Source organism: Varanus komodoensis, unplaced genomic scaffold (assembly GCF_004798865.1).
Source record: "Varanus komodoensis strain SLA01 unplaced genomic scaffold, ASM479886v1 scaffold4, whole genome shotgun sequence".
In the NCBI taxonomy this organism is placed as follows: domain Eukaryota; kingdom Metazoa; phylum Chordata; class Lepidosauria; order Squamata; family Varanidae; genus Varanus; species Varanus komodoensis.
Genome location: NW_025335941.1, coordinates 21,471,197 through 21,488,850, shown reverse-complemented (window position 1 = coordinate 21,488,850; position 17,654 = coordinate 21,471,197). Strand labels below are relative to the sequence as shown.

The 17,654-nt window shown below is 39.0% G+C and overlaps 1 protein-coding gene across 3 annotated transcripts in view; it reads right to left on the bottom strand.

Moving 5' to 3' along the window:
- The window catches only part of SAMSN1 (SAM domain, SH3 domain and nuclear localization signals 1), a 67,233-nt gene extending 51,415 nt beyond the window's left edge, over positions 1–15,818 (bottom strand). Inside the window, exons 1-3 of one of the 3 annotated variants that reach the window (XM_044442197.1) lie at positions 15,759–15,818; positions 11,473–11,599; positions 9,812–10,191 (exon numbers count right to left, since the gene is read on the bottom strand). In XM_044442197.1, the coding sequence (XP_044298132.1) occupies positions 9,812–10,191; positions 11,473–11,599; positions 15,759–15,818 (567 nt within the window). Of the gene's footprint in view, positions 1–929; positions 949–2,711; positions 2,888–9,811; positions 10,192–11,472; positions 11,600–15,758 lie in introns of those variants that run through there. The other 2 variants (XM_044442198.1, XM_044442199.1) reach the window with 2 other exon arrangements.
- Between the last annotated feature and the right edge of the window lie 1,836 nt (positions 15,819–17,654).

Genomic DNA, 17,654 nt, shown 5'->3' with positions numbered 1-17,654 from the left:
TCAGAGCAGAATCCATTCATAAACAAGACAGGATCATAGGAAGATACTTTTTGTTGAATTAGAATATTGGTCCATCCAGCCCAGTATTGTCAACACTGACTGGCAGCAACTCAACAGAATTTCAGACAGGATTTCCCTCCTTCCACTTCAAAATGCAGGGGTTGAATCTGGGACCTTTCACAAGCAAAGCACATTCTCTGTCACTAAGCTAAGTCCATAGTTATCTATGATCTCCATAACATTTTAAACGCTGTTTAGACTCAATCTGGTTTCTGTATGAACCACAATGATATTTTAACATTAGAAGCTATTTACCATAAATAAGGAAAATCACCAAACAAAGGAAAAAAGGCATATCAGGTTGTAGTAATCCCTTCTATATCCTAATATAGCTGGGATATATAATTTGCTTTGATATACATTTACTTGTTGGAGAAAAAATAAAAAAAAAATTAATGATAAATTTTCTGCCATGTGTTCAGGGACTTGTTTTCTTTTTCTTTGTAATATGAACTAAACCTGGGCCATAAAGCAGCCACAGTTATTGTCTATACCTTTGCGTATCTACTCAGACCTAGGTCCCATTGAGTTCAGTGGAGCCTACTCCCAGGCTAAATATGACCCAACAATGAGATGCAGCTACCAAAATGGCAAATGCTATTTTGGGATGCATTAATAGAAATATTACTTTCAAAACATGAGAAGTAGTCATTCCCCTATACTCCTCACTAGTCAGACCCCATCTGGAATACTGTGTCCTGTCCTTGGAACCAAGATTTAAGAAAGATGCAGAAAAATTAGAAAGGGTCCAGAGGAGGGCAACAAAACTGATCCAGGGTTTGGAAACGCTGCCCTATGAGGAGAGACTGAAAGAACTGGGCATGTTCAGCTGTGAGAAGAGAAAACTGAAGGGAGACATTTATAAGTACCTCAAAGGCTGTCACAAAAAGGAAGGTCAAGATCTTTTCTTCCTGGTAGCAGAGTGTAGGACATGGAATAATCAAGTTGTGACAACCCAGATTCAGGCTGGACAGCAGGAAAACCTTCCTCACTGTCAGAGCAATACAACAGTCGAACCAGTTGCCTAGAGAGGTTGTGGGTTGTCCCACATCAGAGATGTCCAAAAAGAAACTGGACAGTCATCTGAGTGGGATGGTGTAAACTGGTGTCCTGCAACAGCAGTGGATTGGACCCCATGACCTTCATGGCCCCTTCCAACTCTACTATTCTATGATTCCAAGTGAATGGGTTTAGAAATACAGCTTTTCAAATCTTAGATTTTAACACTACCATTGCAATCAATACCTTTAGAATCCTGGCCAAAAATGTATCTACCATTCATGTAATTGCTATGTAATTTGTATGCATTTAACATTTCCTACAACTATAAATAATTTAAAATAAAGCATTTTTAAAGGTCAATGACCCCATCAGGCTGAAAGAAAATAAGAAGCAGAGCTGTTTCGCAACATACATTATTGGGAACTTCAAAGTAAAGATTTTTCACAATCCACAGGTTTCAAATTTTAAAACGGAAGATAGTCTTATTCTTGACAAAAATAAAAGTTCTGCTTCTTTTGCTCTTTGAATTATATGCAGTGTTTGCCCTGCTAAAGTGTAAGCCTATAGAATGGATGTCTAACACTAGGGAAAACCTTAAATTAAAAATGTATTTTAATAGAAATACAAAATTGCTGGTTTGCATGAGCAAGCAGGAATTACTGCAATTATAGAATCCTAGTGGTGTTCCTGTATAAGTCATGACTAGTTCACATAAACTTTGTAACATGTTTAAGGTAAGTGTACTCCGAAGCTTATCTCCTCAGAATAAAGTCCCATTGAGTTCAATGAGACATAGGAAATATAAGACACAGGCTTATGCCAATCACTGTCACATACCTGAATACGTAAAAGTGTGGAGAAAATACACCCATTTTTTGTCAGTGAGCAGTGTTTTAACTGACCTTTACACCTTCCTGTAATGCCATTTCACAATAAAATAGAAAGATGTATTAATAATGAAGAAAAGATACTTTCAAATTTGAATCTGAAGTGTTTCAATCCAGTGTATGAAAGAGGTAAACATGGAAACAGGCTTCTAATCAAGAATAACACTTTTTTTTGGGGGGGGGGGATAATAATTGCTATGTACAGTTACAAGGACCAAACTGGGAGCCACCTATGCAACTCCAATCAAAGAGTGGGCACTGCGCATGTATCTCCCTCTACCTCAGTAGATTGTTTGAGCCTCAGTCAAAATTTGCTCAAACTGTATCTGGATATTGCTTAGGGCAATATGTTCAAAACAATTTCATGGCACACTTCCATTTGCTTTGGACTTGTGAGGCATGCATTTTGGGGCAGCAATGTACACAGTAGGTGCCTCAGTCAAAAGAAGTTTAGAAGGTGACTACGATTCTTTTGACCAGTTGTCTTGTATTTGATTCTTTCAATTATTCATAATCCACCCAGAGAATGTCATTTATTGAGTAAAGTACAATAAATGATAAAATGAATATACACAGAGACTTTGTCTTCTCATTTTTATGTGAGGAGCTGTTTGTAGGAATGTCTTCCGCAAGAATTCCATAAATGGGCTGAAAACATTAAACCTATAATTTTAGAACTGCACAATTTAGATTATTTTAAGCAGTACAGGATTGGCTTCTCCATATAAAAGTCATTTTGTTTTAAATGCTAGGTTCTCTTACCTTTGGTTTTTGATGTTTCTCCTTATCTGAGGCATTGGAAGGTTTTCTCTTCAACATCTTAACATTCAGGGTGATTCAAAATATTATCACAAAGGTAGAGTTGTTTGATTATTTTTCCCTCTCAGCCAAAATGCAACAGTTAATGATACACAGAGTTCTCATTTGCCAAATGAAACTTCCTTATTCTGCTGAGGATATGAAGTCACTCAGCTCTCTTTTAGGTTTCACTGAAACACTAAAGACAGAGGAAGGACGAAAAAAAAGAGAAGAGGAGGAGGAGGAGGAGGTAGTGAAGAGAATGGGCACTTGGTATTATTCGTAAAGCACTACCCCTCCAAATTCTTTCCTATGTTCCTTTTAGGGCACCATGGTCCACCATTCCAGGGAGAGTGGAACTCAGTGTTCCCCTTCTGAGGCCGCAGCGGAGTCTATAACTTTGACAGTGTTTTAGGATCCTTGAGTTAGTCCGAGAAAGCACTCACTGTAACATTACGAATGATGAAGCAAACACTTCTCTTGCACTGGCCATGCCCCTCCTTTTCCGATAACACATTTGCTATCCATTATGCCCACTAATTGTGCATCCAGCAAGCACACATTCCAACATACAAGGGATATTGCAAGGGAAAGCATTGCAATAGGATTCCCCTTCATCCGGGAGAGTTTTGTAGAGAAACATCAGTACGCACGCACTTCAGCTTGCAGAGATCCCTTCAGAGCCCTTCACTATCCCTTTTGGTTTTAACCATCCAAAAATAGTTGGGGGACGTCAGCAAATTTGGCCATTTCAAGCTCACACCAACAAAGTTTTAAACTCCCACACAGAGCATCAGTCACATTATTGACCTCTTACCTACCTTCCTACCTTCCATACCAGTGATCAGCTCAGTGTTCTGAAAGCAGGTTATTGGTACAAAAGAGCAAAAATTGTAACACAGCAAAGGATGTACATGAATTTTGTCTCACTTCACAAATCATCAGAACTTGTTCCTTTTGCAGCATAGAATATGAATGCAAATTTCCCAGTAAAGCTTGCACAACCCCAAACTTATGAACTTATGATCATGTCCAAAAAAGCTCAAACTTTTGGAAAAATATGCACTTTAAAATGCACATAGTTTTTTTTTAGTATGCATTTTCAAGCTTCACTCAGTGAAGGGAAGATGCAAATTTCTGAAAAAAAGTGTGTGTTGACATTTGAAGGTGTGTAAGTTTGCAATGAAGAGAAAACCAGCCACAAATGAAAATGAGAACAAAGTAACCTTAGCTTCAGACTGGATTTCAGAGAATTTCAGAAAGGTTAAGCACAACCAGTCCTCACATCCCTAAACATGACATCTAACACAACCCCTGAAAAACCAACATAACACAACCAATTTTCTCATCATATTGTGAAATGCTGATATGGTAAGCAAGAGACCAGATATTAAATTTTCATTTGAAATAGTCATATTCTGCCAAAGAACAGGACTCCAAAGTAGCTTATAACAAAATATTTCTCAATTCTCTTACTACATTTAGAGTGACACAGAAGTTAGATCTTTGAGTTTGAAATTATTTAAGTTTTCATCTTAAATTTTATTTTAGATGATACCATACAGCCAGGGTAGGCAACTGAAAGAAGAAAAAGCTATCATTAATTATCTGTAAATTTTATTTATAGATGTTTCCACAAGCTCCATCTCCTGACATATATTGTTATTGCCAGCTCCCCTGCCCACGCCTCCATGTGCACATTGAAAGAAATGGATCATGTGATAAAAAGCACACCTAAGCACTGTAATGTACTCAGCCTTTTTATGGGGAGGGAGACATAAAAGCATCACACTGAACCTCTGAAGAATCCATCCCTTGTGGGTGGACATGAATAAAAGAAGGAATAGACCACGGCAAAATTTCTAGATGTCTATTAGGCTTACAGAGGAAGATTAAGTTCATGGTTTATGAAATGGACACAGTGCTCTGAAACACAAGCAACAGTTTGACAATAATTTCTGTGTGAAACTTATCCCTCAACTCCTGGTACTCTATTTTATAATTTAAGAACAAATTGAATTTTTGGCCAAAACAAGAACCAACACATAACCACTGCTGCAAGGATAATAATTTACCCTCCCTTATTAAAAATAATTCCTTTTGCTTACCTTTTCTGCATGCATGAGAAATAATTAAAAAATACTGTACCTTCTGAAGTGGCCTCTGTCTTTCTAGACTTAACAATATATATTCCAAAAAAAAAAAAAAAAAAGGAAGCTTGAAGCTTATATTTATATAAATTTAGATGAGTTGCCTTTTTAATATTGCTGTTCTGGTTATTTCACAGAAACTTACACAAATCTGAGGAGGTAATGTTATGTCAAGGTGCTTTGAACAAAATGGGTTCACTCGTTAATGGAGAAAGATTACAAAGAGATGTCCTCATGTTTTCTTTTAGACTTTCTAAGCTCATAGATAATAAGAAGGCATTTGTGTACATGATATGGCAGAAATATAATCTGTTCTGTTTAACAAATTTGAAACCAGTGTCCAAATATAGTTTTTTCCATTTCTATACAATATTGCAAGAAATATCCCCCTGCTCTTGTTCGTGTGTTATTATAGCATTTTAGCTTGTCAGCTGATCTAAAAAGAAAGATTTGACTCTTACATCAAGATTTTCCAGAGATTTTGAAGTAGTTCGACTTATGCTTAAATGATAAGATAGTAATCTGTCCTGCCAATAAAAATATAGTAAGAAGGACAGAATACCTCATACTCATACTTCCGATAATGGCAACGGAAATGCCAGGGTAGAGACTGGACTCAACTGGCATTGAAATGATTGGGGAATAAATACAATAAGAACATAATCCTCATGGTTATCTATTTCTCACATAATTTGGAAATGGCATTCTGTGTTTTGTTGTCATTAAGATCCACTTAGAAATGTGTTCTACTCTTGCCCATTCCCCCTACCTTTAAAACAGCATATAAACCTTTAAAAGGGAATCAAGGCACCTTGATAAACTGTGCATTAATTCCTTTTCTGCCTACTGTTAACATCTGAGTGATTAATAAAAAGAGAATTCATATGTAGAGTAATATATGAGCTTCCTTTTGCAAGAATATTTATTGTTAAACAAGAAGAAAGAGACTATTTCAGGAGATATAGTACCCACCCATATCTATTTCCTCTCTTCATGCATCAGAAAAATTATAGCAGCTTGAAGGCTGACCTGATTATCTCTTTGTCCTTGAAAGTTTGACCTCTACATTAGTTGCAGAAAATACCAAACACAGCAAAAGAGCAACATTGGTAATGTTACAAGCACATAATTTAGTTGAGGAATCTTGAATGAATTTTAATGGCCAGATAGCTAATACAGTCTGTGATTTTTATCCTTTTAATTCTCAAATGGTCTTTAATAAGAATAATGGGATGTAGAACATTGATCATAAGGTGGGAGCAGAGACTAGGGAGGCTGTGACATATATTCACACACACACAGGTTTACAACCCAGTACTATACTTGTCTACTTAGAAGTACAACCTACTGAGTTCCATAAGGCATATCCCCAGGTAGGTGTCTATAGGAATAGAACTTCAGGGGTTGGTGATATACGATACCATTTCCACATTAGGCCTTTAATTCTCACAGGTCTCCTCCAAAAACAGTTACACACTACTTCACATTACCAAATCCCTCCATTTCTGTATAATAAATGTCATGAAATCTATGCATGGAAAGTCAGGTTTGATCAGGTTAGATGAACTTTTTCTTTGTGTATCATGGCATACAAGGCCTAGTAGTGAAATGTAAAAACTGTATGCTTTGGTACCCCTTTCAGCACACATTGGCTCGAACACAAGACTTCTCAATGGAGCTGCTTCACATCTTCAGGTGAAAGTTATCACAGGATGTCATTGCACAAAGAATATGGCCATACAACAACATGGTATAATCACACAGCAGGAAAGATCAGACACAACTGTTTAAAAAAGAGAGGAACGGGCACTCTCAGCAAGGCTGTTCTGTTCAACAACCCAAAGTCAGATGGCACATAGAATGTATGGGCTTCCTTTTCCATTATGGATTATAGAAATCTGACTGCTGTTGCTTCTCCAAGATGCTTGGCAGAGAGGCCATTTCTGATCCTGCTACATGATATCCTTTAACTGTGGAGGCTGGGCATTGAAACTTTATATAAAGCAGGTGCTCTACCACTGAACTTTCAGACTTTTAAATACACTGATTGGCTTGTAACTACAGATTGGATAGTGAAAAGTAGTTCTATGTGTAGCAGAAAGGCCCTTTTAGGTGAGAGAATGTACAACAGTGTTTCCAAGGTACACTGCAGATGCACAGCATGAAGGTTTGATTGACTTCTTTGTTTCCATAAACTGCTCTGTAAACAAGTGACATGGAGTGGATGAGTTTTCAAGCTGCAAATATGACGTTACTTGTCTGCCTATCTGTGATTAAAATCAAGATCAACAAACATGCTTTTTGATTAATGCTGTCAGGAAACTCATTTCCACCAAAGCCATCTTCTACCAGTAAACAGTTCAACCCGAATTTGTTTCTTCATGTCAGAATGTCATATTGCTGAACTGTCACAACTTTAAGACTGTTGTGTAAGTGCTGTCCCAGCTTCAGTTTAACATGTGCAAGGGAGTCTTCATCCTCTCTCTCACATATAGAACTGTGTGGCACATTAGGCATATTTTAGGCATAATTTCCCCTTCTCTCCTATCTCTTCTAATTATTCTATTTACTTTTTCGAAAATACAAGTTGTCTAGTTCCTTGAATGTTCTTCCAATGTCCAGGATGCCCCAATACTGACAGAGCAATTACCAGCAACTGCACTTGAGATAAGTAACAACTGAAACATCAAATTAATATTTTCATGTATGCTTCATGGAACTATTTTATACTTGTAAAAATAGCAGCTATTTAAGTAATGATGAGGGAGAAACCAAACCAATAGAATGCCAGTCTTCAGATACTGATGTCACAGATACTGATAATAGAAAAAGGAAGAAGACACAGAAGTATTACAGATCTTGAGCATCTGTGTGAAAGGTACCCATTATAGGTAATGCTACCTGCATGGTAGAGGTGAGGGATGCTGGTCTTATTGCATGCAGAGTCTCATTGGACTGGTCTGAGCTGGGTATATGTGTGTGTATAAAGTTTCATTTCAAAGGAAAACAGCATTGGTGCAGATGGAAAGAGGAATAAAAGAATGAAATGTAGTATCTTTATGTTTGTTCCCATTCTACCTTGTGCCAGTAATTTGCTGAGAACAAGTTCATTGATGCCTAATATGGAATGTCAGCCTTGTGGAGCATGGTTATATCACCAGTGGCCAATGTCATTAAACCAAAGGTGCAAAAGCAAGCTACTAAGGAAAAAAACCCAAACCATTGTGGAGGCCTGCTTTTAGATGCACACAGAAATGCTGCAGTGAAGTGAGGGAACAGGATAGGAATATGAATGACCTGAGAGGCAGGTTGGGTGAATGAAGGAAATAAGAAATATGAAGCCCTATTTTGAGCACCACCCTTGAAAGAGCTAAACTGCACAAACAAAAAAAAAGGGACAGCTTTCTTTTGGATAATTAAGGACACTGAATTAATGGGTTATTTCTTTCTAAAATTGCCTCACTTCACTAGGCTTTATGAACTGTGTTTCCTGAGTGCCACAGTGGAATGACACAGGTGGGTAGGTAGAGAAGCCATGGCTGGGCAAGTCTGACAGGAACTCCAGCATGATGGAGGCTTCCCTGCCTACCCAGCTCCTCCACTGCTTTACTGGATTAGGAACAAGAGAGGAGAATATGAGGGAAGGGAGCAGTGCCTGATTGGAGGAGCAACCACAGAAAGTGGTTGGGTCCACTAAAGTGGGAAAGACACCTAGCCATTGTCCTTCCTGGTACAGCCTCAGAGCTTGCATTTATGTGCATCTGTTCAGGGCTTATGGCTTTTTTAGACAATGGCAAGACCCTTTGGTTCCACTTCTTTTTAAAAAAGAGGTAAATTGGGTATCATTTCTGAAAGTGAAATAAAACACTGTTTCAACTTGTGTATTTCTGTCATTCTGTTATACCACAGTGCCTCCTAGAGGGTATATCACAGAGAAGCATGGGGAAAAAATAGAAAGAATGCTAGCAGCTTTGCATCTGGCACTGGCCCCACCACCAATGGTTCATGCCCTGCCCATTGGTTCATGCCTCAGCTTGCCAGCCCCAGCAGATCACTCCCAAGGAAATGCATCCCTCAAAGGAAAAAAATACAGATGTTCTGTAATGTAAATGCTTTTATTTGGGGAAGGGTACTTGGGGATGAGTGAGGACAACTGCATTTGCGAAGGAGGCATCTGCATGACTGGTGCCAGAGGGTGGTTAGATAGGCTGAAATGAGTGTGACATTTTCAAGAGACAATATGATAGCAAAGACGCAGATAATTCTCAGCCAATAACTCAAGCCCAGAGAGAACTCTCTGGAGCCCTTGAGGAGTTTCCCTCCTCAGCCTTGCTGAAAAATTGAAAGAAGCCATTCAGAACTGAAACAACAATAGTTCACTCTATACTAAAAAAGAAGAAAAAGCAGAACTAAATTTGTTACATGCATATCAATGCAAGTTACTTATACTAGAACAGTACAGATTTGATGAATCTATAATATGCATATGACTATGATCACCTGCCTTGTCAATGTATGGGAATCATAGCAGGTATTTATTCGGGTTTGAGGTAATGTGATCTATTAAGATTTTTCTTCTGCTATTCTCTTTGGATGCTTCCACCATGTCTTAAAGTAGGGGTGCTAAACCATTCTCAGCTGAAGGACCAAATTCACTTTTGCAGAAGCTCTTCAGGGCCATATTAAGGGGTGTTTCAGCCATTTAGGTGGGAGGACATGCCCATAAAGCTTCCAAATATTTAGTGGTTTAAAGTTAGAAGGTGGGTCTACTGGGGAAAGTGAGTGAGTCAAATTTGTATTGCAAACTTGAGGTTCATAAATAATCTGGGACAGCTACTGGATACAGCCCAACACATTTCTATCATGAAGCTACCCTTGTGATCAATCCATTAAATTGGAGAAAAATCAACTTACCCATGAACTTGGGAGATCCACATCTGTGAGAGAGCAAGTAAGACGGGGATGATGAGAACAGCACGTACATTTTTCCCATCCCTCTATCCTTGTGATAAAGAAATCACAGGGACATAGTTGATTATCAGGGAAGGGCTTCCAGTCACTCCAGAGCTGAAATTCAGTTTCTGAACGGATGGAAATATTTCCTAAGTTGTTCAGTCTGGAAGTGTATGATCTGCCCAAAGAAGCAGAGATAAAGTCTGTCCTGGTCTCCATTTCTTCCTTTCTCCTTGTATTTTCTTTCAATATTTTTTTATCCTGGGATTTGGTTAATTTTATACATGATGTTGGAACTTCATCCTCATCTTCAGAGAGATAAACATCTTGTGGTGGTGGATCTTTAAAAAGTTTTTCAAAAGATTGTTTTTTAAAACATTATATTATTTCCACTTCCCACCCAAAAAATAATAAAGAAGGACAGTATGGATGAAGCAAATTTGAAATAAACAGTGTGCAGTGTGGAAGGACAGACTGCTCTGGGAGCAGAGCAGATGCTATGAACTCAACTTTTTATTTTTAAGTAGCAGTGTGTGTGTTTATTTCTGAGGTACTCGTCTTGTACCAGTTACATGCCAATCATACACCCCTATAATGTACCAAACAAATATAGGTCTAACAATAAATTCCATGTCAGTCATGAAGAATCATGACTATATGGCTGATTCAGTGATAATTGGGAGAATCCATCCAGGGATGATTATACGGTTTAGGACTAGAGATCCAATATTTTATATACATATGGCCACATTTGGAAGAACAGTTTTTACCTGGATGGCTGAGGAAGGGCATCCAGGCCGAGAGGCAGAATGCTGCTTCAGCGCCACAAAATGGGCTGGATTAGCACTTTCAGGTATTGTCTGATCCAGCTCACAAATATTGTCTTGCTGAAGCAGAACACACCCTACCCTGTCTCAGAATGCACAGATTCATTATGCTTGGGAGACACTGTGAACAACCCAGTGCAAAGCATATTGAGACAGCACAATGACATTTACTGTAAGTAAAAGATGGCTTTTTGTTGTGTAATTTATCAACATACTCTGGGGAACATGGTGGCGCAGTGGCTTATGGATGCCGGAACTGCTGATCAGAAATGCTCAGCACTCCAGCAGTTTGAGGCCATCCTCACGGGATGGAGTGAACTCCCATAAGCCGCCCCTAGCTCCTGCCCACCTAGCAATTTGAAATCATATCATCTGTAAGTAGATAAATAGGGACCAGCACTCCTCCGTGGGAAATCTGCTGGCTTCATTCTCAATACAAGCAAGCTCTGATGCTGGATCTGCCAGGACCAGCTTGGAAGAGGATTGGCAGAGAAAAGCCCCAGATAAACTGACTTCAATAAGAGAGTCACTAGCCAACTGATGCTATGCTAGTTTGTCCCCCTCCCCATGGTGCACCAGCATAATAACAGAGTAGCAACTGCAGGTGCAAGAACATCTACTATGTGTAACACATTGTCGACTCCCTTGCAACATATGCCATACACTATATAAAAATAAATAAATCTACATACTCTACTCATTTGCTGAAGCTATGTTGAAAGCCAAACTGAAAGCCAAATGGAAAACTGAGCAACTATCTGCACACACAGATTCAAACTATGTTTCTTTACTTACTGAGAGATACCAAAACATCCTTGATGTCGTCCAAGCTGTGTATACTGGCTTTCTTCGTTCGGACTAATTTCTGCAGCCGTTTCAAGGTTCCCATAGTTTCAGCTTTATTTTCATCAGTTTCTGCAACCTGGGTTAGTCAGGAAACAAATGGCAAAAATATGTTAAAGTTTGCCCTCTTGGTCTTTCCTTTTAAGAAGCAAAGTAGTATTGTTTCACTTCTTTATAAATAAACTCTGACATGACTCTGAAATGTTACAGGGGCACTACAAAAATTATTAATTAAATCAGCTTGCTCACTGATGCAATAGCAGCAGGATTGATTGAAAGAGTAGTTCTAAAAGGGCAACCTGAAAAATTGCCTGGTAGAAAGGGCTGAAGAATAACAAGTCTGTGTTCTATATGAATCCTCTTGGCCTTCAGTGTGATGTAGTGCTGTGAAAATGCCCACTACAAATGTTCCTGGATTGGCTACAGTCTCTTGTTACATTCCTAGTGGCATGACACAATAGCCTTCTCACAAGCTTACTTGAAAATGTGGCTTCAAAAGAGGATAAAAGTCAGAGTGGGCCTTTAGCATACAAAGAACAATGGCAGCCTACAGAGGTAATGAGCACAGCATTTCTGACCTCCTTAATTTTTGACAGCATATGACACCAGTAAGAGATGTTCCAGTACTGAAATGCAACTAATCATTTCATCACAAACAACATGAGAGCATGACTGTGCCATGTGCTATTCGTTTACTATTTATTCATCAGTGATAAAAAAATGTTTGCCAGAAGCCTGACAAAGTTCAGAAGCTGTGTACACTGGCAATCCCCACCCTCTTGCTTTAATTCTCTCAATTTATTTATTTAATTTAAAAATTTTCTATGCCATCCCTTATGCATGGCATCTCAGGATGGCCTACAATCATTAAGAATGGCTTACAATCACAATCATTAAAGACGGCTTACAATCATAGTGAGCCAGGGCTGTCATCTAGGATAGACATCGCTGGACAACCATTCAAGGCTCAGAGAGGCCACATGCCAATCACTATGGCCTAGATAGTGATGAGGAAGAGCAGGAAGAACAGCAAATGCCACGGCCTGCTTGCTCATTGACTCTCTGCCTGCCAACCAAGCAGATGGTAGTAATAGTGAAAAAAGGGGTAAGGAACAATACCAGCTGGTAATAATGGTTGTGAGAAGGCTGAGTCACCGCAAAAGAGGGGGTTATGAAGGTTGGTATCTTGCCTGAAGGTCTCATAAACCTAGAACTAGCATTGTAGAGGAGCATTATCTTGAGAACTTCCACACTGATAAAACCCACAGATCAATTGAGGAAGTAAAATATCTCCTGGAGACCAAAGCTTTCTCTATGCACCATATCCAGTGCAATAAATCTAGCTGCTAGCTCCATAACCTTTCCTAGCTTCCAAGTTTGCTTTTTTGTCTTCACTCCTCACAATTTGAAGACATTGCTGTCATTCTTGCCTGCCTGCCTCCTGCCTGTTTCTCTCATTCTGTGTACAGCACTCTCTGCAGCTTGGTTTTTCTGCCCTCTCCAGGGTCTTAACCCCAACCATTTCTGAAACACTATCATCAATTTCCAGTGAAGGAACATCGGGAATAATCCAGGCAATGTCTCTGCACTCTCATACCTTCTTTCACAAGTCACACAATTGGGTAACTTGTTTTTTATTCTCAGTAGACCTGTCTTCCATAGAATAAAAATATATCCTTTTGAAAAAGGATGGCTGGTGAAGTCGTGTTCTCTGCCTATAGGCACATGTTGAATCCAAACTAGGATGTTCCATTAGAAAGGAACCTCCAGTCTTTGGGCCTAATTAGTCCACATAACCTTTCCATTATCCTCTGAGCTTTCATGGATGCTTCCAGGAGAAGGCCAGGCCTAGAACTATCCCTGCTGTTTTCTCTAACTACAGATCAGAATTAAAAGCAGGAGAAGCAGTTGTTGAGACTTGGGTAGCACTGAGAACTGGCTAAGCATGTTTGCTCACTGCCACTATGGGGGTGATGTGCAATGTTCAAAGCCACACACCTGTGTGGTTCATTTGCACCTCCCTATAGTTGTGCAATAGAACATACAGGATGGCAGAGAAAGAAACCTTCAGGGCAGGCGAAGACTTGTGAAAAGGAAGCGTTTATCCTCCCACAAAGAAAATAGAAGAAGCCCCAGTAAAGCATAGGGTTAAATGTTTCATTCAGAGAAGCTCTGCTTGACAATATTTCTGATGCAAATGTCTAGATAGCCATTACTGGGCAGAGAAAGGATGTTTTCATGGAACAATCAACTCTAGGGAATATGCTCTCAATGGAAGAGATTAGTGTAATCTGTAATAGAGCAAATGTAAAGGTTGTGAAATAAACATTTTGTCAAACAAAACCATAATTTTCAGAGTGTGCAAATCATATAAAGGATGGTTTGGCTTAGAAAATAGGCAAACTGTAATGGAGAAAAGATTACAAAAGAATAAGATCCTGAGATGTAATATAACATTGCAGATAGTGGTAAACCAAGCATGACTTCCTAAAATAAAATAATGATTTTACATATCTAAGAAGTTTTCAGCAGTATACTGCTTGCAATGTGAAAAACAGTCTAAAAATTTTCATGTAATTTAATTTTATTTGATGCTATCCTTAGCTGGTGCATGCTGATATGAATCAAGTTATGTTTGAATTTATAGTATGGGAAAATATGAAATTTCAGTTCAGTCAGTACTGAAGCAAGTTGCGAAAGGCCACATTTGAGGGGAAGCTTTTTATGTTTGTTCAAAATATCAAAGCAACTTGGTTTTCTGTAGTACAATAGATGCCATCACAAAGCTGCTCTGTTCATGAAAGGAAAGTTCCACAGAGATAGCAGTGGTGTCCAGGAGTGGGAAAAGTCCTTGCATGAATGGGGGCACCTTTTGTTATGCAGTGAAAACAGTGGAAACCACTTCACCAAAAAGGCTTAACTGTGAAGTAGCTTCTTAATGCATACCATACAATAATACATGCAGAAATGAAGATCATGACATTATGTATCTAGAATTCATAGCTACAGACTCAAGTAGTGCAGTGCTTTAAACATATGCCCATATCCACCTTTAATCCAGAACTTTATGTTAACGTCAAATCAAAACCAGTCTTTCTCTTGGAAGCCTTCCAACTGAGGTTCCAAATGAAGTGACAGAGTTTCCATTCATGAAGTTATACGCATGGGGGACATTGGTTCTCCTCAGACCTGACTTGTGTGATATAAGTCTACAAATATGCATCAAGCCATTTAAAATGCTAGCAATCAAATCAGAAAATACTTAGCAGTCAAGCTGCACAGATACCATTATTAACTGGGACTACCAGGCTCATGTAATTTGGACAGAGTGAGAGATCTGAACTTGCGTTTCAATTGAGTGGGCATCTCAAAGTAAAACTGCATATAATCAAGTCAAACTATTTGACTAATGGATGAAGTGTAATCCTTTTGTTTTATAAGCAGTTAATGTGGAAAGCAAAAGCATTTTATGTTTAGCTAAAGTAATGTATCCAAAATAATTAATATAGTGGCTACGTTTTACATAAAACACCATGCAAACTATATTAATGAAAAGGATGCTTTTCCAAAGGCTTGCAGTGTTATTTTTTGCTTTCATTAAGCAAAGCACCAAAATCCTATGGGGCATCATGCTCAAATGTCACTAAGTTTCTATGATCTAACAAATCAAATGACAATTTGACACAAAAAGGATTCTGAAAACTCTCCACTCATCACAGCAACCTTGTTTGCACGATCAAAGAGCAGTTGATAAGTCTGGGTGGCTTGCCAGCCACCCATGTGTGCTGGTCACATGCCAGGGGGGATTAGCATAATCATCCTCAGCAGCGTGGCTTGTCATGTCGTGCAGACCTGGCCAAGGTGGCTTGTTGCTGTGGATAACAAGCTGTCCCACAACACTAGAGGGGCCCACAGGTAGCCTTTTTCCCCAGCTGCAATCACGTAAAAGAGCCATCAAATATGGGGAGATAGACAAAGTACCAGCTGTTTGTACAGAAGGCAGTAGCTAGTGGACAAACATTTATGAATACACGTTTTCTCAGTTGTTCCTGCCATTTTTTCTGAGGCACTCAGGATTCCAAGGTAAGCATCACTGTACCTTAGGGCATGTTCACATAACAGTGGCAGACTTTATCAGATTGGCTATCATATGGAAACTATGCCCCCACAGATGTTATTTGCTTATTGGTTTATGCTAGAAAGAGAATTAACAAAGAAAATATATTATTGCATCTCACCATATTGTTGGATGCACTTGAAACATGATTCTGAGGTGGAATCCATTGTTCAAAAGTCATTACCTTGACCGCAAAACAGTAAACAGAATGTATCAGGGATGTTATTTTTTCTGTGTGATAAAGCAAACAACAGGAATTGTACCAGTAAAATCAAGATATGAAATTAATTAAAATAAATGGAGTGCATTTAAAATAGCAGGATACAGGTAATATAAACTAGTCTATTTTTTCTCAATTTTTTGATATTAAAGTATTTAATTATGCTATTATTTAGCAGTTCGTATAGTTAAATAATAAGGAAACTATAGAATAAATGGCAGAACTAAACTAACTTTGAAAATCACAAAATAGCATAATTTTGCATCTCCTGAATTGATTTTAAAGCAGATTTCTCTCAGTCTGTAAAACCTCAGAGTTCTCAGGTAAGTGCTGTCAGAACAGAAAAATGCTGTCAGAACAAGGAGGCCAAGAATAACGTTGAAAAGAAGATTTTAGTACCATATACCTTGTGGTGAGCTGTGCCCATTAAAACTGTTTTACCTCACAGGTTTATCTTTGGCTATCCTTTGTTTAGGTTTAAAAGTGACTTAAACCCAAGACCGCTACAAGTCAAGTCCAAACAAGAGATAGCACCACTCCTGTGAACATTATCTACATATGAAATCCTCCTCTAAAATGCATTATGAGGGTGCCATTCACGGCAGATGCAACATATGTCTGTTTTGCCAATAGTAACTTCAAAAGTTTTTACTTTACAGATGAGAACGACAGAATTGGAAGGAAATGCTTCTCCCTCTCTTCCTCCCTGTGGTTGCCATGGCTGGGTACCTACTGGGGGACACAACTGTGGCTGGAAGCCACTGCCCAAACCTTGCTGCAGCCATCCATCATCCCCATCACCACTTGCTCCCTCACCTGCCCCTTTGGTCTGGCCAGAAATGCATCTGGAGGCCGCATGGAGGAGAAACTGAAGCCACGGACCACTACTTGACAGTTCTTTCCTCAGTGAGGGAGCGGGCAGTAGGTTTCAGGAGCAGTAATAGCAACTACTGGAGTCAAGGCGACCAAGGCCCCTACAGACAGTGGGTCCCACTAGGGGAGTGCCAGGGGGCCTCCAGAGCCTGAAGCTGGCATCGCCCTATGGCTATCTTCAGCCAGGACAGCTTTGCTTCCATAACTGTAACTAGATCTAACAGCACAGCATTTGGCTTATGAAGAAGAAAGGAATCCCCTTTTAGTTTCTTTTAATTCTCCCACAGATTTCTGAGACATCAATAACTGCAGCATCATTAGCAACACCTATTTCGACTTTGTCTTCTTGTTCCTTGCTGTTCAGCAGCTGATGAATCATTAATTACTTTTATATTATTATGCACAGGCCCAAGGGTCAGGCTTCATTAATTGCTCATACTAGTGGGTTAATTAATGTAGTCTTCTGAAGAAGAGTGCCTGGAGACACCATATATGTTTATAAAAATTGAGAAACATTCTGGACACATACGCCAAGCTGGAGTTTGCCAGATTGATCGAAGCACTTAGTATAGGTCTATGTCAGATAAAATTCCAGCAGACTTATTTAATGACACCCTCATTACCCGCCCCCGCCCCCATGAAAGGCATATAAAGTAGTATCTTGCTGAATAAAAAGAAGTGAATCAAGAGGGATGATATGTAGATGCTTTACTTAGTTCACCAGATACACACACAACTAGTATAATTGTGACATACTTATAGAAGTTTGGTCTTTGGCCAGTTATCTTGAAGCAGTTCCCTATTTGCATTCACTTGGAAGAGAAATGGAATAATAATAACAAGAATGATCTGAACAGCTTGTTCCCCCTGCCCCCACTTCAAACTGTTCTTTCTTTAGATCCTTTGACTCAGTACATGCAGAAA